This window comes from Euleptes europaea, chromosome 3, assembly GCF_029931775.1.
Source record: "Euleptes europaea isolate rEulEur1 chromosome 3, rEulEur1.hap1, whole genome shotgun sequence".
NCBI lineage: Eukaryota > Metazoa > Chordata > Lepidosauria > Squamata > Sphaerodactylidae > Euleptes > Euleptes europaea.
The window spans coordinates 18,270,255-18,295,924 of NC_079314.1; the positions used below are offsets into that span (position 1 = coordinate 18,270,255).

General features: G+C 45.0%; 1 protein-coding gene across 4 annotated transcripts in view; it reads left to right on the forward strand.

Moving 5' to 3' along the window:
- The first annotated feature begins 1,520 nt into the window (after nt 1–1,520).
- The window catches only part of DYRK1B (dual specificity tyrosine phosphorylation regulated kinase 1B), a 38,080-nt gene continuing 13,930 nt past the window's right edge, over nt 1,521–25,670 (forward strand). The window contains exon 1 of one of the 4 annotated variants that reach the window (XM_056847337.1): nt 1,521–1,748. Coding sequence is in view for 1 of the 4 variants with exons in the window: in XM_056847336.1 (XP_056703314.1) it covers nt 19,684–19,810 (127 nt within the window). In the remaining 3 variants the exon portion in view is untranslated. Of the gene's footprint in view, nt 1,749–12,859; nt 12,949–13,618; nt 13,724–19,672; nt 19,811–25,670 lie in introns of those variants that run through there. The other 3 variants (XM_056847339.1, XM_056847338.1, XM_056847336.1) reach the window with 3 other exon arrangements.

Consider the following 25,670-nt stretch of genomic DNA (forward strand, 5'->3'; position numbering starts at 1 on the left):
AGTGGATGGAGAAGACTGGGGCCCGAGTCCTTCTCCTACTGGTAGCTTGCATTAGGTAACCTGCTGGTAGCTTGCATTAGGATAAGACGGGTGAATTTAGATGGTCTTTATTTACTAGGTACTATTGCCACTAGACTATAGGATGAGGTTTCCGAAGGCCAGGCTTTCATCCCTGTTCCTGTACTCTCCTATGCTGCAGTCTTAAACCCTGGTGGTGAAGGAAAGTGCCATTAAATGGCAGCGAATTTATGGCAACCCCTGTGGGGTTTTCAAGGCAAGAGATGTTCAGAGGAGGTTTGCCATTGCTTTCCTCTGCAGCGTGACCCTATACTTCCTGGCTGGTCTCCCGTTCAAATACTAACCGAGGCTGACCCTGCTTGTCTTCTGAGATTGGGCTAGCCTGGGCTCTTAACCCAATTCCATTAGTCCATTGGGTCAAATGTTGATTAAGCGGTAGAGCCTGATACTTTAAGCTTACTGTTTGTGAATGAGATCTTACCCTAAACAGCATTTCCGGAATGACTGTCGAGAGGAGCATTCTGTAGCTGCCTGTTGGCTCTTAGGCTAGAGTGAAATAGGTAATAGTCAAGTCAAGCAAGCAAATGATTGGAAGTGTTTCTTCCTGCTGCTGGGCTCTGGAGCTCACTTGGGCCACCTTAGGTTAGTCTCTCTTTGCCTAACCTACTTCGTAGGTCTGTTGTTAGGCTAAAGTTGGGAGTGGGGGAACCAAGGGTGCTGCTCTGAGCTCTTTGAAGAAGGGGCAGGGTCAAAACATGTAGGCAGGAACTTCTGATTAGTCATTCATTCTCCATACTACACTTTTGCCTGTCTCTAAATGCTTCCTCACCCATAACCATTTCCCTGCATGTGTTAACGTTTGCTCTATAAAGGAAAGATCGTTTGGGGTGTTCCTTGGTCTTTAAAAAAATACATGTTTTCCTTCAAAATCTACAGCGGTATAGCCCAGAATGCCCATTCCATTGCAGTGATACAGCTAGAATCCCTCCCTCCCACCCCCCAAAGTGCTGCAGCCCAGAATCGCCTCCCCTTTATAATGGTTTAGGCCTGATTCACTCCCGCTTCCCCAAACGTCTGCAGTGGTACAGCTGAGAACCCCTCAATTGTTAAATCGAGTGGTACAGGCCAGAATTCTCCCCCAAAGTGATGCGGCTCAGGATCCCCCTCCCTTTTACAATGGTACAGGCCTGAATCCCTCTTCCGAAAGTGGTATAGTTCAAAATCTCTCCCCCCCCCCACACCCCCCAGCCACGTTAGAGAAGGCTTCGTGGTTGACATTCTGAAAATGGGAGGGCAGAAAACAAATGGCGGGGGGGGGGGGTGTTGCAGATTCCCGCGCCTGCGCAAACGCATTTGGGCGGCGAAGGAGGCGGGCTCAAAGAGACGCGCTGAGAAAGTGCGCGCGCGCCGCTTCTCCCCCCCCCTTTTCTCTCTTTCTCTCGCCCCGCTCACTCACGTGGGCCAAGCCGTCGGGTGCGGGGAGGGGGGGAGTAGAAGGGTGCGCATGCGCCGCTCGTCGGCCCGCGGAGGCGGTTTGTTGTGGTCGCCATTTTTTGTTGCATTACTGGGAAATCCCGGCACCGGAGCAGCAGCCGCCGGCGGAGTACGCCCCTTGCGCTGGGGGTGGGGGCGCCCGCCCGCCCGTCTGCCGCGCCCCGCCCCCAGCGCGCTTCTCCTCAGCCCCGGCTTTTGAAACACGCCGCGCGGGGCCGCCGCCGCCGCCGCCTCAGGTAAGACCCGCCCGGCGGCCGCTCCCTCCTCGCCCGCCAGTCGCCGCCGCCGCCTCAGGGGCCCTTCCCCAGAAAGGGGGGGGAAAGACACCGAGGGGAGAGGAAGGGGGAGAAGAAAAAAACCGTCCCCATTTTCCCGCCTTCCTCCATCCCCGATGAGGGGAAGATTTCGCCCAGAGCCGGACTCTCCTCAGGCCCCGCCCCTGCCCGGCTTGGCTGGGCTTCGCCTCAGGCGGGACCCCAATTGTGGTCCCCCCCTTTTTTCTCTCTCTCTCCCCTGTCCGGCCTGCCCCGCCCTCGCCCCCTCCCGGCGCCCGACCCCACCCTGAATGCTGCTGCTGCTGCTCCTCCTCAGCCGCCTCGCCCACTTCCTTCCTTCTCTCTCCCCCCCCCAACTTCTGCCCTCCGCAGCGCAGCCACCGCCTCCCCCCCCCCTCATTTAGGCCCAGCCTCGGCTCAGTTCATCCCTCTCCCCCCAATAAAAATTCCTCCTTGGGCGCCGCTTCGTGTGCATGGACGGGACCCCCCCCCCCCCACACACACACACACACACTTCGGGGCTGATCGGCACACGAGGATGCCCGCTGGTGGAGCTCGCTCGCTCCCCGCGCGCCGCGGCTGGCTTGCCTGCATGCAAGCGCGGCCCTCTTGCTCGGGTGTCCTTACGGAGAGTGGGGGGGGGGGAGAGATTAAAACGAGGGGATAGCTCAGTTCGTGCGGGGGGGGGGCGGCGGGCAGGAGGGGAGAGACCCCACAAATTCTCTCGTTTTCTCATTATGCGTATTTCATCATGCCTGTGATGAAGCCGAGAGCTCGCTGGGAAAAGCTTGTGCTGGGTGGGTGGGTGGGGGGGGGATAAGGGCTAACCCTAAAAGGCTCAGAAGCGTGGCTTTTCGTTGCGTTTTTTTTTTTTTGTTGCATCTTGTCGGAGCAGGGCTCTTGACGGAAGGGGAAAGCTTATAAATTGCGAAGACTGGCCTAAAAAAAAAAAAAAAGGCTGAACGTTTCGTTCCATTGTTTGGTGCATCTGATGAAGTGAGCTCTTGATATGTTGGTGCTGATGCTGAAATAAATTTTGCGGGCCTTTAAGGTGTCGCTGGACCACTCTTTCGTTTTGCTGCAAGGAACGGACACTGCTAGAATTTGGAATCTCGTTGCGGCCTAAGATTTTAATTAAATTTGTTTCAGCATAAGCTTTAAGCAACAATCCCAAACAGGTGTACTCAAAATTATACTGTGATCTATTCATTGGGGTTTAATTCTGTGAAAGGTGTTTTTTTTTTTTTTTTTGGTAGAATTGCATTGTTAATGATTTGGCAAAATTTATCCCTGGATAAACTTGAAAAAACTAATCAAATGTATTTCAACCTAAACTTGCATCATGCACCTGATGAAGTGATCTCTGACTCACAAATCATATATGCTTCAAAATTTATTCCAGAGTAAGCTTTAAGGACTTAATGAAATTTATTCCAACATAAACTTTAAAGTCCTAGCAACATTTATTGCAGCATGTGTTTTCATGCATCTGATGGAAGTGAACTCTGACTTGCAAATGGTTATGCTGGAATACATTTTGTCAGTCTGTAAGGTGCTGTTGGACTCCTGTTTTATTAAAGTGAATTACTGACACATTTATTTGTGTATATGAAAGATCTTTTTTAAAATCCATATGTAACTCTGTAACCATTCTTTGTGCTTGCCTGGTGGGTAAAAGAGATCACTAGGTCTGCTTTCAACTTGGTACCAGATAGAGACCTTAATTTCCTTTTCCTAACCCCCTTCAGTACAGTAGGTAAATTATTGCCCCAGTGTTCATGTTTTTAGGGTGGATGCTTGAATTAAAGAGATATGGGGAGAGAAAGTCCTGTATAAATACATGTTTGTTTTGTATTTAAGGAGGTGGGATTTTTAACAAAAAATTAAAGAAACCCTGGGTCTTAAAAAATCAGAGGGAGTTTTGCTGTTTACTTTTAGTAGTATGTGGGTTGATTCTTATTAAAAAAAAAATCTATGCAGCAGTTTATTTCCCCACCCCTCACATTTTGATTTTCTAACTATTGTGGTCCGTTAGTTTTGTTGAGGGATGTAAAGCTAGTGACTACACTTGGATTTTGTTCCTTCGTGCCATACTTAGTGCATTTTTATCTCACCCTTCCTCCAGTTAGTTTAGGATGATGTACATGGTGCTGTCCTCTTCCATTTTATCCTCACAGCAACCCTGCAAGGTAGTTTACACTGAGAATTACTAGCCGAGTGTCACCCAGTAAGTTTTGTAGGTATGCGAACATGGGGCAACTTGATCCTACACTCCTACACTGCACCAGAATAATCCATCTAGAATGTGTAGCCTGCGCCCTAAAATGAGGATCATTCCCCCCCCCCCTTCAGCATATGTGTTCACTCCTACTCCCTGCCCAGATCAGGTCCAATGAACCTAAAGTACTTCTTTTTAACATTAATGATTCTAGTCCCATATGCTTCATTACTTTTTTCTGTACTCCTTCCTGCAGTTCCTTATGGTAAAACTATAATGCCATCAAAAATAACTGCATTAATAAATTGTGATGATATTAACAGTAGCTGTGAATTGTACTAAAAAAAACATTTGTTTTAAGCAGACAGTACAAATAGGGGAGCCCTTGTTCGAGGATTGTGGTGATGACAAGAATTTAACAGCATGTATATATCTAAAGAATAAATTAAACAGGTAGAATAGAACCTCTCACCAAACATTTGCCTATTTGCTATGATGGGTCTTCATTATAATTGTGCACCCTGGACTGGTAGCTGCTTTTGTAAGTGCTGACTTAATGACCCAAGTGCTTTTAGAAGTAATATGCTCTGGTGAATATGGTTTTCTGCCAACTGTAGCTTTGTATCAATGGACGTTCTCTTTGGTTTTCTAAAGCAATTACGCCAGTGCTGGTTTCCGGTACTTGTTGCTAATTACAAATGATTTCATTCTTAAAAGGTCAGTACCTAGAAATATTTGTTAGCTCTTCACTTTTGGGAAACCCTTGTATTGATCCTTATAACTTTAAAGATTTCTGTTGGCTGAGAAGCTGATCTTTTTTTGATCTCGGGTGTTAGGCTGGGCTCTTTGTATGATCAGATGTGCCAGAGTTGGCCCTGATAGGTTTGGCCACAAGTCAGGTTGGAATAGGTTTATGGTGAAATCTATTCTATGCTACCTTGTAATTTTCACCTTGGTCCCAATTTGTCTTCAGACTCCTATAGATGGTCCTGATTCTTTGTAAGAATGTGAATGGTGCTGATGTAAGGCTAAATTGAGCCATGTTTTAATAAATAAAATAAATCACCATCGGTCTTTTTATTTTTAATTTGTAAAGGCCTTGAATTTAGAGTGGACCTAGCTTCTGGGCTTTGGCCACGCTTGCAAACTGTATGGACAGCAAAGCTCATTTTATAACATGTGGAGATGAACTTCTAATTGCTGGAAATATATCTGAGCATATCAGTTACCCATCCCAAATCTCAACTGAAGGCTGCTCCAGGCTCCCAGTATTCTGTTGGTAGCTTTAGCTTCCAGTGAATCATCAGACTATGTTCAGACTCTCCAACATGCAAAGAAAGAGTTGGTTGAATATTAAATTACTAATAAAAAACATTGCAGTGAGAACTTACGCTGTCCCAAATATATTTTATTCATGTTGCATTTACTTACCTGTGGGTGAATACATTGTAAGAAATTAAGAAAGGATGGACTTACAGGCATTCATTCTGTTGGGTTGCTGAAGGGTAGCACATTGTCCCAATGTACATGAAGTTCTGATGTTCAGCATCAGCCAGAATTTCTGTGATCTCACTAAACCCTGATGCCATCTTAAAACCAGCCACACTTTTTTTTCTGGTAGCCCTTCCTATTTTTCATGAGGTAGCATCACTGAAGCTAGTGAGGTAAATGTGTCCTGCAAAGCAAGTGGCATCCATGAAACACTTGGTAGATTTACCCTGGTGGAAATTCCTTTCATTCTACATAGTAAAAGCCAATGGGAAAGTACCATCATAATCAACAAACCTTTATTGGCGAAGAGATAAAGTACCAGTAGACTGATGCTGAACACTTCTGTAGGCTGGAGGGAGAAGATAATTTCTGTACCTTGTTATGATGCCCTGGATGGATAGGGAATGTATTCTGAGGCTCATCACTTTGGCAGTTGAGCAAGGTGGAAAGATCGGTCATTTCTTCTCCATTGCCCATAATATTCTACTACAGGATTTCTCCAGTATAGTGCACAGGTGGAGGGCTGAACTTTATCTCTTTATTCATTTGCCTTCTGGAGTTTCTCACACTTCAGGTAAAAGTTCAGGATTTTTCCACACTAACTAGGCAAAATTGCCATGGGAAATGCAAAGGTGACCATGCTAGAGGAACTTCCTGTGGCAAACTGCTATTAATATGTTTGTTAACAGCTTGTTTATAGGTATCGTCTACATAGGTTCAGATCAGGAGGTCATTTATGATGGAGCTAGGTGATGTCATAATGACAGTAAACATCTGGATGTAATTTCAGTAATATAGTCAAAGGGTATATTACTGAATTTACTCGGAGACCAATACATATTTTTTGCTAGAAATAACACATAAAGAAGGGGAAAAATCTTGTGGTCATGACGAAACACAATATGACTATGAGCAACAAATGTGATTTAACTGCAGAGAAGGCAAATGTGGTGGTTGGATGTTTTAAGGTTTTTTTTTCGGGTGGTTGGATGTATTAGGTTTTTCTGATATGTATGCTACATGAAAAGATGTTTCAGGTAATCAAGAAGGATAAATTGTATAGAGCCCCTGGGTCGAAGGACCAAAAACAACTTGTTCAGCCTCCACGCGTGTTGGGCTCTCCATTCAGCAGGTCTCACAGATCATCCATGCAATCTACCTTGTGAACATCTTTATTGCAATATGAACTTTCTAATTCAAGAGCTTACTTCACCATATACGTCTGCATTCCAAACTTTTTATGTCTTTGCTGTAACAGATTAACATAGCTTTTCTGGAACAAGTTCAATAGATTGTCAGAGCACAGTTTCTCATTTGCAGTCATCAGGCACTTGATAAAGCCACCACAGCATCCATTTCTTCTTCTGACTTGTGTGGAATATGATTAACTCCTGCCACAGCTCAAGGGCCAGTTTCAGAATCCCTGTAGTGTAGAGCAGTGATCCTTTGGATGAAGAAGATGGGGCCATCCATGCTATTTCCGCTCCCAAAGAGAAACTGAAACTTGGTAGATGGGCAACTCATAGTATGGACTCTTAAAATTAACACTGAGAAGATGGTCTGTCCACTTGAGAAATGATTGCATTTGTTGGAGCCTGGGCATGGACCAGGTATCCAGAAAGAGGATTTCCTTGAACCACGTGTAGCCTATGACATAGTTGCTTTATAGTTCCCATAGAGGTGCTGTGTCAGTACTCTAGTAATACTGTTTTGTTTTTCCACAATGTTAGCAAAACACCAAATTGTTCCTGGATGATGGACCTAAGAAAGTTTCAGGAACTGGTTCATGTTTCGACAGTTAGGTTGCGGGGGGAAATTAACAAAACAGGAGGGGACTGTTCAGTCAAGGTTTTGTATACATTTGTGATTCTCAGCCCACAATCCTAAACAGACTTACTAGGGAACAAGTCCCATTGAACTCAGTGGGACTTACTTCTGAGTAAACCTGCTTAGGCTTGCACAGCAAGTTGTTTTGATTCCATGCTATTTCTGATGGGATACTGTAGAGAATACTCTTCCTATAGCCACCATGGTATTGGACGTCACAGTAAGCATCTACACGTGTCTCTGGAGGTGAAGTTTGGAGTGTATGGTGTCCCAGGTTGGGTACAAAAAAATATACCTGAAGAGTGGGAAGCACTATGATTGGTGAGACTCTCATATTAATGTTGACTGTACCTGTATAAAGACTCCCCAGAATGTTTGGGGCAGTACGGACATTGAGGGCTAGTGGTGCTGCATAGGATTCCAGCTTGTGCTGTTGCATCCTTGACACTTTTTTAGGTCGTGGTCTTGTGGTCATCTGCTTCCTGATAAATATTTGGCAAAATGCGCTTCTGAGCCCTCTGTTGAAAAAATCATGACGCTCAAACTAGCTTCTACCTAAAACTTACTGTGTCTGGCCTAAAAGTTATGAAATAAAGTTGTTGGTTGGGTTTTTTTGGGGTGGGAGGGGATTTTCAACCACAAAGTGGGCAGACTGAATGCTGTCAGATGGGACATGGTTGTCATAGACCTGTAGGCAGCATGGGGGGGAAATACTATTCTCCTTCAAAAATCTGGTAGCATACATTATTTGAACTTCAATCATGTTCTGTGCGATGCTTTTATATGTGTTCAGCCTCCATTGACTAGTGCTTGCATTTACAGCACTGCAACAACCCAGTTCTCTGAACCATGTGGACATTAGTTCATTTGCTGTATCTGTGCCTCATGTGACCAGCTTTCCTTACCCAACTACCTTGTTTACTCCACTTCAGTTCTGTTGTTGTTGTTCTCAATTTCTGCTATACCCTTTTCTCTTCCCTGAGCACTGATGTGAGTACCCTTTGACTGATCCCTTTCCAAGGGTATCTGCATGTTAAAAAAGATCATGTTCTGCTAGCATAGCTATGTTTGGCGTATTTCTTGCTGCACTTCAGACCTGGAGGAGGCAGTTTCAGAAGCCATCTGTTGCTCTTTCTTTCTGCCTCCCCAATCTCAGGCATTTGGACATCAAGAGAAAGTGAGATGTTCTGGAACTACATTTGCATAGGACTTTCTCATACCCCTTGATTCTTTTGATCACTGTGTTGTTTTGGTCATTGCTGTACATGGGGAGACCTTCTGTGGTTATGTGGGCAGTAAACGTGAAAAAAATTGCCCTTGATTGCAAGGAGAGTAGCATTGTGGACTGAATGAAGGTCTCATTTCCTGGTCTACAGAGGACTCCAGTGAATGGGTGAGTTGGAAACACAATTCCAGTCCATTGAAGAATGGGCTCTTGGTGTTTTCTGTGTTTTGTGTATACAGCTCTCCTTCCTGGTTTATATACATTTCAAATCCAGGACTAAGAAGATGAAGACCAAATGGATTTCCCCCTGCCAGAACATCTTTTTGCTTTCCAAACTGTGATAAGAACCAAGGGAGTTTCGTTATTTAAATGGAGGAGGTTCTGTCAATTTCCTAAACCTTACCTCCTGAACCATTAAAATCACTGTGATCCACAATAACGATAGTTTGATCAGTTCTTCCAGCTTAACATTAATTTGATGGATTTTTTTAGGCCATGAATTGGAAAAAAAGAAAAATATTCAACGCATGTAACTATGTTTTTATTTATTTATATATTTATATTTATTTATTTATACACACACACACATAAATGTAGTTTGGAATTCATATTCTAGCAGTAGGCAATTTCTAGCATTCCAGAAGCATCATTTAAAAAATATGAACCCGAATCACAAAATAGGAAGAGTTCTGAAGGTCATCCCTAAAAACTGTAGACTGGTGCTTTGTGGTTGGCAGGGGGAAAGAATCCTAACAAGTTTAGGAAGAATGAGAAAGTAATTCAGAAGGTACCACAGCTCACAGAAACACGTACCCCTTTATTTATCTATTTAGACTATTTTTTTGCTGCCTCTAGAGTCCTGCTTGAGGTGGCTTACAATTAAAAATCGCAGTATAACAACCAAAGTCATTAGACATAAGTGGCGAAAAAACTATGCATACATCAGAAGCAGACCATTAAAGAGCTGGTGAGGTAAAAAGCCTGTAAAAAAAGATGTTTTAGCTGGCGGCCAAAATGAAGTAAAGTAGGCACTAGCCTCAACAGGGAGGGTTTCCCCAAAGCGAGGTGCCACCAAATAAAATGCCCTGTCTCTAATCACCATCTGCCTGATCTCTGAAGGCAGAGGCACAGAGAGTAGAGCCTGATAGGCAGGTCTTAACTGGCAGGCTGGATGGTATCGGACATGGTCCTTCAGGTACCCTGGCCCCAAGCCATTTAGGGCCTTAAAGGTAAGAACCAGCACTTCAAATTGTGCCTGGAAACAGATGGGTAACCAGCACATACCTTCAGCTCAGGGGTGATACAATCCTTGTAACCAATCTTTCTGACAGTCTGGCTGCCGCATTTTGGACAAATGGAAATTTCCGAACTATTTTCAAAGGCAGCCCCCATGTCAAGTGCAGTACAGTAATCTAACTTGGATGTGATTGGAGCTTGGATCACTATTAGGCAACCAAGCTGGAGCTGATAAAAGTCACCACATGCCACATGCCACGAAGGAGACCTGAGCCTCCTCAACCATAGGCCAGGATCTAGTAGCGCCCCCAAGCCACAGATCTGCTCCTTCAGGGGGAGCTCAACCCCCTCCAGGGTAGGCTGTCTGTGCAGTCCCTGAGCTGCTTCTCTACTGACCAGTAGCACCTCTGTCTTGTCTGGACAGAGCCTCAATTTATTAGCCCTCATATGTTCTCCAGACACCTATTCAGGACTTTCACAGACCCACCTGGTTTAGATGTTAAGGAGATGATTGTCGTCGGCATATTGGTGGCACCTCGCTCCAAATCCCCCTGTGGTTTCATAAAGGTATTAAATAGCATGGGGGATAAGATGAAACTGCAGGGTTAGGATCCCATAGCATAAATGCTGGAATTTATAAATGCTGCATAGAGGTGTTTATTACCTACTGGACATCTGGTACTGTTGTATCCGCATCTTGGATATTACATCTTGTTCTGTTCACCTTATGTATTAGGAGTGGTTGATGTGTGAATCTGTTCTATACGAGCAAAGTTTTACAACATCAGAGCTCCTCAAAAAGACAAAGCATCTGGATTAAAAATAGTGAATGCAGCATGAGATCGGAGAACATCAGGCAAGATTTTTCTTTAAACTCCCATAGTGCACAGCATGTGGCGCTTGCTTACACCAAATGTAGTAGTGGTCAGTAGCATAACTAAGTTGAAAGGGGTTAGACAACTTAATGGAAAATTGACATATCAGCAGTGATCAGTTAGGAGGATGTTCATTGTATCCATGCCTATGGTACCAATCAGTGAAACTGTCAAAAGCTTGGAAGTGAGAGTATTAAGTGCTCCGCTGTTATCCTGGGTTGTTAAAACATTGCAGCAGCATCGCTGCTTGGAAACACAGTACTTGGCTGGATGGGCCTTCTGTTGAAAACTCTGCACTGAGGCAGCTTCTTTCACACCCAGACATGGCTAGTAGATTAATCTGTGCCATCCATATGTCTGTCAGCAGTCTGCTGCTTGGTCTTCCTCCTACCTCAGTTCCAAGTTCTGTGAATTCGTGTGAGTTTTGCCGCACACACCGTCAAGTAGCAAAGCTGAATGTAATTCTGAACCAGAAGTACCGTATTTTTAAAAAAATCTTGCCCCAAAATTGGGGATCGTCTTATAGTAGGAAGACGACCCCTATTTTTTTCTTGATTTTGGGTTTTAAAGAAAGGAGTTGTCTTATACATGGGGGCGTCTTATAGATGGAAAAATACGGCATTTTCCTTTACCGTGCATTCGCTGCTGTAAAATTTCCCCATGTCATGGAGGGCGGCATTTATCTCGTTGCTCTGAAAATATTTTTCTTTCATTCTGGTTTGAAGTGCTGCCGATCCCCAAGTTTGCTGTGATCCCCTTCCCAGGCATTGTGCGTGACCGTTTCCTGGAATCCATATCTATGTATCTTAAACCTTTGCACTTGCTTGGGAGTATGTCTCATGTAAACTGTTGGAAACTGGCATCCAAATGTGCAAACTGAGGATTTCAACGCTAGGCTGCTATCTTAAGCTCCCTTGGAAAACACATTCCATTGAAATCCATAAGAATTACTTCTGGGGGAAGCTTGACTTTTCTGACTTTGGTCCTCCTGCATTAGTCTTCTGGCCTTGTAATGCTATATTTCACTGGATTTTATCTCTTTGCCTTTGCCCTTCCATCTCAACCCCCCTGAAGTTCGGCATATTTTACATTGCATAGTTTTAGAGATGTTAGTCTTTTAAGGTTATGTTTATTTTCATGGCAATGGCCATTGCTTTTCAGTTCTTTCCAGATAATGTAAATATGAGGGTGCTGCTGTGTGTACTTTGTTCGTACAAAAGGCTTGAAACTGAAGTTGAACATGGCAGTTCATCATTGCGTTTTACTGTTGGTATAACTCTGTAAAAAGCTGGATTAGGTTGGCTTGAATGCTAGAACAGGTTATGACCATTGCTAGTATTTTCTGATTGCCAGGTTTGATTTATGCCTGTAGTCATTAAGTTGCAGTGAGGGGAAGAGCTCCTGCAGAGCATGGAATAGATTCCTCCCAAAAGAAAAAGTATTGTCAGCCAAGATGCTGTTCAGTGTTTCTTGTTTAAGGTGAAAGCTCCCCAGCTGATGATGACCTGGGTGACATTCTGAAATAAATCATGTGTTTTTAGTTAAAGGCAGGCAAGTGGTTGGCACGCTTCCACATATCTGTTATGCCCTTAGGAGTTTCTGCATTTGGTTATGTTTGTTGCCTTAAGTTCCTTTGAGTACATTTCTGAGGTGCATAGCTCAGGTTGTGTTTGCTGGGTATTGCTTAGGCACTTCTTTGCCATTGGTGGTTTGAGTTGGATTTCTAGGTATGTAATTTCTTCTACCAGGGAATGGATTAGAAAAACGAACCTTTCTGGCAAAATAAATAAAAAGCTAATGCAGCCTTAGAGCATGCAGTAACAGGTACCAGATCTTGACAAATGAAAGAAAAAGCTTCCAGCTAACTCCAGTGGACTTTGGATAGCGCCTTAAGTCTCTGGGATGTAGGGCAGCTTTTCTGATGGTTCAGTGGTGCAGGACCAGCTGACTTGTGGGTGGAGATCCAGCCTTTTTTTTTTCCTCCAATACTTTTCATATATCTGTGGAAGTCTCTTGAATGTCTGTTCTGCCAAAGCTGTGGCAGCACGTTTCCGCCAAAGGGGCGCTGAATACGATGGCACAAGAAGGCAGGCGCAGCTAGGGGGTTTTGTGACCAAGAGAGGCAGCCTGCTTGCTTTCTCCTTTTTTTTTTGGGTTAGCTTTGCTGTTACGTCGGAGGATGGAGACCAGTATGAAATGCAGCTCAAGCAACCGTTGGAATTCTGGACAGGGAGAGTTTTGTACCCAGCTAGCTCTGAGAGTCACAGAGCAGGGGAGATCACGGCTTTGGTGAGTGGCTGTGGCACGCTGCCAGTAGCATGAGCCCTGTTGTTGCTGGGTCTCCCTTAGCAGGTTATTTCTAGCCCCTATTCCTGGAAGGAGAGCCAGTTCTTTTACGGAGGTATTTTTGGAGACTCTCGCCTTCTCCTCTTTCTTGCTTTGTTTGGGCATGATCAGCCCATTGCATCCCGGAGAACCTAGCAACACAGCCTCCCTTCCCATTGGCTTCCCAGGCGCTCCAGTCCTCCAATGATAAGCTTGTTGCCATGGCAGAGGCACCATTGCACAGAAACGAGCGAAGAGGCGGGGATTGAATTTGCTGCCTGGTGGAAATCTGCAGGGCAGAACAGGGACCAAGCAGAGGGTTAATGTGTAGCCCGTGGCCTGGAAGCAGAGTGCAGGCTTGGACCTGTGCCAATGACGTACATTGCCAGGGTGGGCTGACAGACTGAAACTTCCCTAGGTAGCCCTGCATGCTAGAAATACAGCTTTTTGGCTAATTTTTACTCCGCTGCAAAGAGAGCTAGTGAAATGCCCCTCCTTCCTGACCCCTCCCCAATCTGCATTCTCTCCCCCCCCCCCTTTGCATAGCAAGAAGCTACTCTGGCAAAGGATGCATGCAGCCTAGAAAAGCTGGTTGTGAATTCTCCTTGGGTAGGGACTGAGTTGTTCCGTTACTGTACGGTTACATCGAAGTAGGACTGTGAAACCGTTGCAGTGGCTGAGCTGTGGCAATGCTGAAACGTTCAGAAATCATGGGGCAACCCCACGAAAGTCTGAAATTGTAAGTTTGGGTTCTTTCAGGGGTGGGGCCGTGGTTCAGTGGTACAGCATCTGCTTTGCATACAGAAGGTTCAGTCCCCGACATCTCCAGTTAAAAGGGTCAGGTAGGAGGCGATGGGAAAGACCCCTCTGCCTGAGACCCTGGAGAGCCACTGCAAGTCAGAGCAGACAGTAGTGACCTTGATAGACCAGTAGTCTGACTCAGTATAAAGCATCTTAATGTGTGCTTTAGTGTACGCTGCAGTCACTTAGCTGTTTTCAGCACCCACTTCTTGTCGCTCCCGACCACCGTTGATACTATTGTTTGCTTGGTTTTTAAATCAGTTGCCCTTTGATCATCCTTTTTTTGTGTGGCTCGTGATGACTTGAGGAAATTGCCTTGTTGCATGAACCCTGTAGTGTTATATTTCAAGCTACACCAGTGAACTCCTGTCCTGTCCTCTTTGCTCTTCAGAGGCCTAGTAGAGAGATCCAGCTCTAGCTGGTTAGCCTCTGATTTCAAGAGCTGACTGCTTTATGCGAGCCCCTCCCTTTCAGCCGGCATGCATTCAACATGCCACTAAGCTTCTGCCCATCCCCCTTTTGGGATTGCAGCTGAGAGGATCAATGCAGCAGGCCACACAGAGCGTAGATGTAGGTTTTAACCTGCTCCCACCTGGCACCCTCCATTTGTGGTGTGGGATAAGGCATCCACATGAGACAGGACCTTGGACAGGGCTGATCCAGTGAGTGCATTTCTGCAACAGGCACCAGGCTGGTAAACATGCATCAGCAAATGGACAATTAGCAGGAATTCTCCCAGTGGGATTTTTGGTGATGATTGGGAAAGATGGAGAAGTACTTGGGAGGATTGGGTGGTGGTCATGGGCAGACATCTTATTTTTCCTCTCCAGCCCTCTTAGAAGAGATAGCAGCATCTTCCTCCTGAAAGGATATAAACACAACATCTCAAGGGATGATCATCTAGGACAAGGAGAAGGGGCAAAAATAGGAGGGCCTCTTCAGAATTTCATTTTGGGAAGTTATCTCTTCAACGGATTTTTGCTTTCTCCTGCAAGTTGAGTGGTTTGAGTCACTAATGTGTTCATCTAGAACTTTCTTCAGTGCACCAAAAGTTGTTGAAAGGGGCCAGCACATTGAAGGTCCAGACAGCATACTAGAGAATTTGTATAGTCCTTGCCTTCAGGACTGATAGTATTTTCAGCTATGAAAATTCTGACTACCTGGAATACTATTAGGAATTTTGTGTGCATTTATCCCAAAGGTTCGTTCATGGCACTAACAGAGTTTACCCTGGGCACCGTGGTGCCAGCTCAAGTTGGTTTGCTGCGTGGGAATTTCATTGCATGCAAGATAGAACTTGAATTGTTCTCCAAGATCATTAAGACTTTTGCAGCAGCATTTTAGCAAAATTGGAGGCCAGTCTGGACTTTCCGAAAATTCTCAAGAAATGAGCTTCCATACCCAAGGAGTTCTAGAGGAGTAGCAGTGGCTCACTGGAACACAGGATGAGGCAGAGATGTTCTCTTCAAGGCTTCAGCTGTTGGATGTTTGTAGGTTGGAAGCACATCCTCCAGATTCCACTGGGAGTTGTATCAAGTAAAGACTATTGCAGCATGGATCATGTAGTCATGGAAGCTTTTGTGCTCTGCAAGCAGAGTTTAGAGACTCAGAAGATCCTTTCAGGTACCAGAATCTGGATGGAACGTCAAAGAAACAGTTTGAATGTGGAGAAAAGTTGAAAAGTGGAAGGCCATTGCTCAAACAAGCTGTTTTGAGTTCTCTGATGCATAGCCATCAAGCCTGCATGGCAGAGGTGTATCAAACTTCCATTTCCTGAGACTACTTGAGCACTTTGGGGTTATCTGTGGAAAGACTTCACCTTATTTTGGTCTCTAAGAAAGCTTTAAAACATCTATTGTTGGGACAAGTGAGGAGAAACTTGTTGAATCAGGAATTAATAGTATTGGTCTTCTGGACACTGGTAAGGCCTTGTTTGAGATACTGTTGGAAAACGAGCCACTTACATTGGAGGAAGTCTCCTTAGGCTGGAGGAAGGCTTCAAGTTTTGCTTAGCAGAGCAGCTAGATCCAGATATTAAAACAACGCTCATGTGGGAGAAAGTTTAGGAGGCCAGCCATAAGGAAAAGTCAAAGGAATCCAAAAAAGATGGAACAGACTATGGGACGTGTTGTCAGTGTTTCAAACAGCTCATCACAAGTCCCATAGGCTGAAAATCACTCCAGTGAGCTGTCTGAAGGAGATGAAGGGGTTGTGTCTTGTTTGGTGGTGGTGGAAAGTGCTGTCAAGTTGCAGCCGCCTTGAGGTGGCCTTGTAGGGTTTTCAAGGCAAGAGATGGTCAGAGTCGATTTGCCATTGCCTACCTCTGCATAGCAACCCCAGAGTTCCTTTGTGGTCTCCCATCTAACTACTAACCAGGCTGACTCTGCTTAACGTCTGAGATTTGATGAGACTGGGTTTGTCTGGGCCACCCAGGTCAAGGTGCTTCTTGGTTACTTGTTATAAAACAAAACATTAGATTATAGGAGAAATAAGTACTAAAGCACCAGCCTTTTGCCATAATAATGGCCCCAGTGAGAAGTTTAAAGTGGATCTTTACACAGGTCAAAGTTATTAAAAATAGAGTGTTTACTGTATTCACTCTTAAGTTGAATTTTTAAAAACCACTTTAAATCAGATTTAAGCATCCTTACTGAAAGAGCAGTTCAGCAGTGGAATAATCTTCATGGAGAAGCTGTGGAATCTTCTTTGGAGGTTTCTGAGGGTGGTAAGCTTGAGGGTACGGGGTATCTTGCAAAAGCAAAGATTGAAGTAGATGTCCAAAGAGATCCTTTCTGATTGTGGTTCCTGATATTCTTTTGTTATGACCAGTAATATATTTGAACTGGCCTCCTATCCCCTGTATGCATTTGTCGCAGAGGAGCAAGTGGCAACACTGGAAACATGCATATGTGCATTTTTCACACTCATGTGCAACACCCTTTCTCTAATACAAGCAAAAATTGTACAGCAGTATATAAAGAGTTATATTTACCAGCTGCCCATGTGGGCTCTGGAATCTTGTGGGTTCTGCCCTGGGAAAATCGCTTCCCTCTGCCCTGGGGAGTCTGTAGAAAAAAAACTTCTTGGTAAGACTTATTCTGGAGGAATGGTGTTGGGGCTGGACCAGAGGTTAGGGCATGGCCAAATTAATAAGGGACAGTCAGAGCTGGGAAGGGAGCAGATGGCTCTAGGAAGGAGGCCTGATCTGACTTCTAGCATGGAAATTCTCAAGCACTACAGCTTTGTCAGTTTTGTCTCTGGTTAAGAAGACATTCTTGTCTCTGTGCAAGCTGAACTACAGAATGGCATGTGCCCTTGAATTCATCTCCCGTGGAGGGTTTGTCTGAACCTGCTCGTGTGTCTTCAGTTTTCATTCATTCATTTTATTATTTATTTAAAATACTTTTTAAACCCACCTTTTCCCTGATGTTTATCAGTCAGACCCATGACATAATCTCCTTCAGTACAACTCATCTCAGAAAGATGACTGGTAATCTCTAGTAAGGTGGAGCCAGCTCACAAGATTTGAGAATTGGGTCCAACTTGGAGCTGGTCAGTGTACCTAAATGACTGATACAAACCATTGTGAGGGGGAATTATTCCCACCCACAATAGTTTGTATCAGTCATTTAGGTACACTGTGCTGTACCTAAATTACCCCAGTTACTGAGTTACCCCAGTGCTGTAGCCCAAATAACTAGATCGCAGGAGGAGGCTAAGCAAAGCCTCAGCTACCTGTAGATTTAAGGACTCTGACATACCTTTGATTCATGGGATATGTAGTTGGCCTGGTTAGGCGGGCCAGCATCTCTGCACTGAAATACTTCACTTGCTGTGTGCCAGGGTTCAGTGGAGCAACGCCTCTCAGCATGCAGTGTATCAAGCTTTTGGGCAGCACTTCAGCAAACTGGGTGACCATCAGGATCTAGAACTTGAAGAGTAGAGCCCAGCTCCCGTTGCAACTTGTCTCTTCATGAGCACTGGAACCATAGGGCTCCCAGGGTGGTTTTTGTGGCACAGAGATGCGTGGGCTCAAGTGATTGGTTCATGGCCAACTGCTGGAGAGATTTCAGCATGCTGAATACAATGGATTTCTCATAGGAAATAGTCTGGTTGGTCTCAGCCATGTTCTGGAAGCACTCTGCTAGGGAGAGAAAAATTATGCAGGTACAAAGGGAGGATCTGATAAGAATAAATGACACAAATTTGTTTATTTTGTTAACTTTCAGTTAGCTTTGTGCGCGTCTGCTTGAGCTTTTCATAAGCTTGCATTGCATCCCGAAGAATGCTTGAGTTAAGCAACAGATATCGGACCCAAACTAGATGTGAGGGGGGGGGGCTGTGTTTTTATAATGTGTCCATTCGTGTGTAAATCAGGCAGGGGCTATTTTTTTAAAACAAAAATTGAGTATGTGTCTGAGGAGAACTAAACCCTGTACCTTACCTTGCTGCTTGATTTTTCATTGCCCACATAACTCTTTTGATGGTATTAATGTGCAGACCCCTTGGTTTAGATGTGGACATGGGGCACATGGATCATACCCAACACTCCTAGTTTGGCCCTGAAGTTCTTGCATATGTGGCTGTTGGGACCCCAGACCACTAGGACAAGTTTGTGACAAGTACAGTTTTGGTGTGAAGAGGTGATGTAGACCTCCCACTGATGTAGACCTGCAGCTGAGGCTACCAAGGAAAAGCTATGTTAGGATATTCCCTGCAGAATTGGTTTTATTGTGGATTTTTTTCTCTGAAGAGGTATGTTCATGCTCCAGGTGTTATCCTCACCAGAAATGTGTTTGCATGCAGCGGGCTTGGACTTTCTTGGTAATGGGAGGAACCAGAACTTGGATGCTAATAGAGAAGACCAGCTGGCTGGTTTTTGGATGTGGCTGGAGCCAGAAACTTTGTTCTAAAAGAGTACTGTGTCCTGTACAGGTTTAGGAAGAGACTGGAGTTTCAGGTCACAGCTGAATATTTCCCATTTTTGGCATTTAAAGAGATTAATTGTTTTTGGAGGGTGGGTTCCATTGAGCATTTCTATGATGCAGGGAATCAGGCTTGATTTTTTAAATTATTCTTTTGGAAGTCATTCATTGATTTGATTTGATGTTTCCTCCACCCCACCCCAAATTTCTCAAAGGGATTCTCTAGAACTATGAGTTACTTCTTTAGGACAAATAATTAGGGAATTTAGTGCTAAATACTTCCTCCTCTCCTATCCTCAAGTATGTGATTGGAGTAAATGTATACTTTTTAAATAAATATACTGAAATTGCAAGCCTTGCTTTCTAAAAAAAAAAAAAAGCAGTTACCTTTACAAAACATTTTAATTTTTTTGTGTGTGGATTGAGCTTTCTCTCTTCTGATATCCTTCTGTCTCTCAGGATTCAACTGAAACAGCTTGTTCAGGGACCATTCAGATTTTCAGATACCAGTACTAATGAGTTCATTCCATTGGGAAAGTTCAAGGAGGCAAATGACTTCCTTGAACTAAAGTTACTCAGAAAAGAACAGGTAGAAACTGGCATCTCCCTGCCCTCTCCTTAGTGATTTTTCTGGCCTGCCTCTAGAAAACTTTTGTCAGCTGTTCCTCTGATCAGTTTCCACTTGGCTGTGGCACGTAACCAGCTGTTTGCTTTGATCCAGCCAAGAGAGCATTCCACACGCCCGCTGACCTTCCATAGCCTCTGCAGTGACAGCTGTGTAGCACGGCTTTCTGGTTTAGCTCATTGTGGCTTTCAGACTCGGTCTCTCAGGAGCTCAACCTGGGCAAGCTACAGTCTGGAAGTCCGGCTGCAGAGCTGTTTGCTTGGGCAAGCGGTGGGGCCTTGAAGGATCAGGTCTTCATGGTGTGGGACATGAGTGGATTGTGTGTGGTTGGATAGGAGTGGCCTTTCCATGGTGATCCCCTCCAGCACCGAGACACTGCCTGACACAATGCTGCTGACATTACAGACTCATTGGGCCCGTCAAGAGCCTTCCTGCTTTCTGCCCTCTACCTGCTACAACAGGAAGATGGTTACAGGTAGGAGCTTCAGCGAAAGGGTGGGTGCAGCTTTGCAACTGAGTGGGATCTTTGTTTGAACCTGTGGGGTTATGGTAGTGACATGGGAACAACTAATATAGATTTGAGGAGCATGTTACCTGCCTACTTTCAGGACAAGGGGATGAAGAAGAATTTTGGGAGACTGTTAACAGCAAGGAATAAGGAGGTCTCACTCGCATGACTGGGAGAGGGAGATTAGTGTCTTGAGGTTTGAGAAGAATCTCTAATGTTAGTGGTGTCATGGTGGATGTAAAATGAAGCACATATCCGAAAGTACTTCCAGTGGAGGGAGAAAACCATGAGGTTAAGGATTTTGAGTGGGGAGGTTTTTAGTAGAAGATAAAGGAGCACAACCTCTAGGAATACAAGAGATGTAATGTCTTCAGCAGGGTGAGAGGAAAGCTTCAGAAAGTCAGAGTTTACTTCTAGGGCTGTGGCAGGAAGCCAAGGTCCTTAGTGCTGTGTAAGCTACATGACTGAGTTTGTAGGAATTTCAAAGGGTGAACCCATAGACATGCTGATGTATCATAGGAACATGCTTGTAATTTACCACTCTGACAAAAAAAAAGTGTGGTGAGGGGAAAGTCAACTCCTGTGTCCTGTATGTGCTTTTTGAGATCTTTGAACCTCATGGTTAAAGAACTGTATTTCGCCTCTAAGGAACCAGCTGTTGTCTTTTGTGGATTTGGTACTTGCCTTGGTAATTGATGGTTTTTGCCGCTTACATGAAGTGAAAATGCTTTTCCAGATTTTTTTCTGGATTAATATAGTTTGTGGTATTTTTTCACACACCGGGGTGTCAAAAAATATTGCTGTACGAGCCAGTCCTTGTACGATAAAAATGCTAGTTGAGGGGAAAGGGTTTTGTGTTTATTAACACAAGATGTTGATAGATACTGTTTCTACTACAGGTAAAGGAGGAAATCACCTTGAGTTAAGCAGCAGTCCTTTGTTTATAAATGCAGAGGTTCTAAAAGAGAGAGCTATAGGTAGAAAGGGAGATCATAATTGTTGAGTATGACTTTGGTGAAATACTTGAAACTACTCTGGAACTGTAACACTTGTCAAACTGAGCCTGAATGTGAGAAAGCAGAATATACCCTGAGAGAATGCAACCTCCGTTTTTGTGACTCAGTTACCTCCATCTATATGCATTTATTTTGGGGCATAGGGATTCCAGGTCAGAATATATTATGCAAAATGTACATTTATCTACATAATTCTCTTCCTGAGATTTCAAATGGCTTTCAAGAAATCTGGTTTTTTGGGGCAGGGCTAGGAAATTAACAATGAACAGGATATAGTGAATGTGGGCAAAAGACAAGGAAGTTTTAGGCGTCTGAACTGGGCAAAGCAGAGCCCCTTTCTCTTGACTACTGGAGAGCTTATTGGATACTGCTTGCACCTTTTCCAAGCTTTGCTGCTCAGCAGTGAGCTTCAAACCTGATTTTAAATAATGGGTGTTGAACTCTGTATTTCGCGTGACAAACAAGTCATGCACAGCTCTGGTTTTATTTTCTTAAGAGACTTTGGTTGCTACTTGTTGAAAATCAGGAGGTACTTTAAAGAGGAAAGTTGTAGTCCTTCACAGTACTAAGAGGCTTGTGAAATCTCCAGAGCTGGGATGAGTCTATACAGGACTTCCCAATCTTTGTGTCTGAGTGAAAGGTTTATCATTATACATACCTGTGAGAGCCTGGGTTATTTTTAATTGTACCAGTTTACATTTTAGTAGAAGGACTGGCTTTCTCTTGCCTCTTGTTAAGCAAGCTCTTGGTGGATATGACCGCCCTGCCTGGCCAGGAATTTGATCTCAGCCAGTTGGTTCCTACATGGCAGAAGCACAGCTTCAAAAAGCCTTTCATTGTTTGACTGGTCTTAATAAACATGCAGCCACAGTGCGCTTGGTGCTAGAGGGGTGCTGTGTTGCCAGGAATTAGATGCACTTGGACCTCAGCAGGTGCTCTTCCTGCCAAGTCAGTACTGGGTTTTGTGCCTCAGCATAACCAGGCTAGGAATAGAAACCTTTAGTTCCCTTGGCCTGTCTTCCACTGTATCCCATTCCAGCCACTGTAACACGTCCCTTCTACAGCTAAGAATAGTGTGGTGGTTGCTGAGGTACCACTAGAGATAATAAAATTGCATTTTATGTCTAAAATGAGCATCATCTTAGGTCAATCATAGCGATCGTTCTAAAAGGGTAACTCTAAATTTTGGATGCTTCCAAGTCCTGTATTCTGAATGCTTCCGCAGTATTAGATAGGTCTTGCGTGAAAGGAGATATGAAGTTTCTCTGGCGATGTACTGTATATACCAGCAGTTCCCAAACTGTGCTCCATGGAGCACTTGGTGCTCTGCGAAACATCTCCTAGATCCGTGTTGGCGAACCTATGGCACGCGTGCCACTTCCGGCACGCGTAGCCCTCTTTGCTGGCACGCGTGGGTGAGCTCCAAAAGGCCTCCTGGGTCGTCTGTGCCCCTCCCTCTCTCAGCTGAGTTCCCCCCCCTGCTGTGCGTGTGTCGGCGGGTCAGCTTCCTGCCTCGCACGCACGCGGCTGGCTTCTTCCTCTTCCCCCCTCTTGCCCCGCAACAGCTGATAGGCAGCGGGGAGGCCAGCAGCAACGAGGCGGGGCCTCCTCCTCTAGCCTCCAGCAGCAGCTCCTCCTCACCGCCTTCCTCCTCCTTGTCCCCCTCAGACGGCTCCCAGCAGTCCAGTTCCAGGCTGCCGCCGCCATTGTCCTCCTCCTCAGGCGCCTCTCCCCCTGCCGTTTTCGCCCACCTCCTCCTCCTCCTCCGAACGCTCATGGAGGGCCAGGCGGCCCCTCAACAGCCGCGCATCCGCCGGAGAAAGGCCTGCCATCTCCTGCCGTCCTCCCCCTCTCCCCCGTTCGCGCTCGTCCCTGACTCCTGCGGTAAGCTTGTGGGGTAGCCGGAGCCACCCTCGAGTCCTCTGGCTTGGGCATGGCTGCGTGGCCTCTGCCTTCTCCCTCCCCGCCCCCTAAGGTCGCCCGCAGGCTGGCGGGGTCGCAAGTGTTGGCGCGCTTGCCCTTGCCGCCTCCTCCTCCCCTGCCCCCGACAGCAGGTGCCCAATGCCGCCGCGCCGGGGCCCAACGTCTCCGCCATCCCGCACCGTTGCCTCGCTGCCTCCCCAGAGCTGCCGGTAAAGGGGGGGGGAGAACTTCAGGTGTGCATCCTGGAGCAAGTCCTGGGTGGGGCTTGAGGCCCGACCCAGGACACTTCCTTCCTTCCTTACATCCTTTCTTCCCCAGTTCCTTCCTTCTCTTTCCTTTTCCAGGTCCTTCCTACCTTCCTTCCCCTTTCTTTCTTTCTTTGTCCCTCCCCCCTTTCTTTCTTCCTTCCTTCCCCAGTTCCTTCATTCTCTTTCCTCTCCCAGTTCCTTCCTTTCTCCATCCCTCCCCCTTCCCCTACTAGGGCTGCCAACCTCCAGGTGGTGGCTGGAGACCTGGCAACCCTAGCAACAATGTCTAGTATTCAGGTTAAATTGCTGTATTGGCACTTGGCGATAAATAAGTGGGTTTTGGGTTGCAGTTTGGGCACTCGGTCTCTAAAAGGTTCGCCATCACTGTCCTAGATGTTTCTGTGAAGAGACTGGAAAGAAAAATACTTCTGTCATTCAGTTTAGTATATAGGTGCTAGGTGAAAATTCGTGCTGTGATGAATTTCTCTCCTGAAAAGTGCTCCATGACTCAAAATGTTTGGGAACCGCTGGTCTATAACATGAAATGAACAGCCAGTATGACGTAGTGGTGAGAATTTTGGAGCTCTAGGCTCAAATCCCTATTCAGCCAATAAAGCCTACATTGGGTAACCTTGGGTGAATTGTTTTCTTAAGCTTGGTTCAGACTTAACAGGGTTTTTTCCCACATGAATGAGCCTGCAGGATCCTTGGCCACAACAGCAACCTGTGGTTTGCCACAAAACGGAAATATCTAATTTATCTGGGTGTGCGTAAGGGGTAGAGGGAAGAGCACAAGCCCTTTGTTTCATTCATATTGCAGCAAGCCATAGTTAACCTGAACCAAATCTCACAGGTTTTATTGTGAGGATAAAAATGTAAGCTATTTGGGGGGCTTCTTGGTATGATGGAATATAAATTGAATAAAGCTACCTCTGCCAGTCTGAGTTAGGCCAGTATTACCTCTTGTTTTCTGAATGCTCGGAAGCACAACCTACAGGATCTGGCCCCAGGCCCCAGCGACCTTTCAACCTTTCTACTTTCTCTTTTTATAATAAGCTTTGTATTAACCTGGCTGCTTGGTTCATACGTCCACAGATAAATTAGAGTCGGCTGCCTAATAAAATGGAAATTGTGGTAGCAACAGTTTAGGATAATAAAGGAGGAGACTTGAAATTTAGTGGAGGAGGACTTTCATGAATGGAGTGTCTGTGAACTAGTAGGTCTTCAAGTTCAATATACTGGCAAACCACCTCTGCTCATCTCTTGCCTTGAAAACCTTATGAGGTAGAACTCCATGGGATCCCCATAAGTGGGTTGCAACTTAAGGGTACTTTATTATTATTATTTGAAGCTCAGTGCAGTGATTCCAGGCAAATTTGTGGACAAGGTGTTCCTTTATATGTATTATCATGAATTGTTAGGGTAAAAATTCAACAAATAGCATGCAAGGGATAAACAATACCCGCTGAGTGTAAAATCTACTTGCTTGGCTGATGTGTGATTTGGCCCCAGTCTGCTGATTTTGACTACTGGCAAAAAATTAATTTGATTGGCTTATGCTGCTTGCAGCTAGCTTTAAAGGCTACACTTGAACTTCCTGTTTTTGTTTTTAATTTACTGTTACTGTCAGGCCCCAGTGAATGATTTTCAGGAGCCGCCGATGCTTCCACATTGCTGAAACTAAGCAGATGTGGGACTTCATCAGTCCTTTGGCTGGGAGGCCCCATATGAGGAGCAGAATTTAAATAATAAAAAAGAGTTTTAAAATATTACTGCTGTTACCACTTATGATTTATATGACACTTAATTTGGAAAGTGTTTTTAATTTACAGTCTTTACTAGAGAAGTGCCTAATTTGTAAAAGGTAGGATGTGTGTTGATGGAGAGTCTTCCCTAATTTCAGCGGCCCCTGTGGAGTGTATTGTTAACCCCTTTGTCCACTGTCCACAGAGATGTATTGGAGCGCCTCATGAGAATCCTGTCACTGGGAGACCGAGCCATCCAGTGAGTGAGACAAATGGCTGGTTTTTACCTCTCCTGTAATGGAGTCTCTAAGCTCAGTGCTTGACTTTGCTGTTCACTTCAGTAGGAGAAGCTGTTCCTTTATATGGGAGGAAACCAAAGGATGCCCTCCAGTCAGGGCTTAAGCATCTTGTTGCCTGAGTGCCTGGGGCAAAGAGCTCCTGCCACTTGCCACAAAGTATAGGGACTGCTCCTGTCTGCAAAGCCTGGCACTGGATTCTCGTTCTTGGGATTCAACTGTGGGAATTATTTGTGTAGACTTGACCCTCACAATGAGTTTCTGTTCTGCATTTACCGGCAATCACATTGATCTTGCTATAGCACAGAGTTTGATCTGTGCTACAGAATTCCTTGTCCTAAGAAATCTCAGCTTCCAAGCTTATATCCTTTACGGGTAGCATTGAAAGTGCAGGACAGTGGCTTGGTGCAATCTCATTAGTTACTCTGCAATTCCCACTGGTTAAGAGTTGCTCTTCTGTGCCCCGCTCAGTCTCTTCCCATGATTAGCAGATTCAATTAGCAAATGTGCATTTATTTATAAAAGGTGCTTTATTATGTACAGGTATTTTCATTTGTACATTTACTTACTGAAACGAAAAATCTGTTTGTGAACAGGGT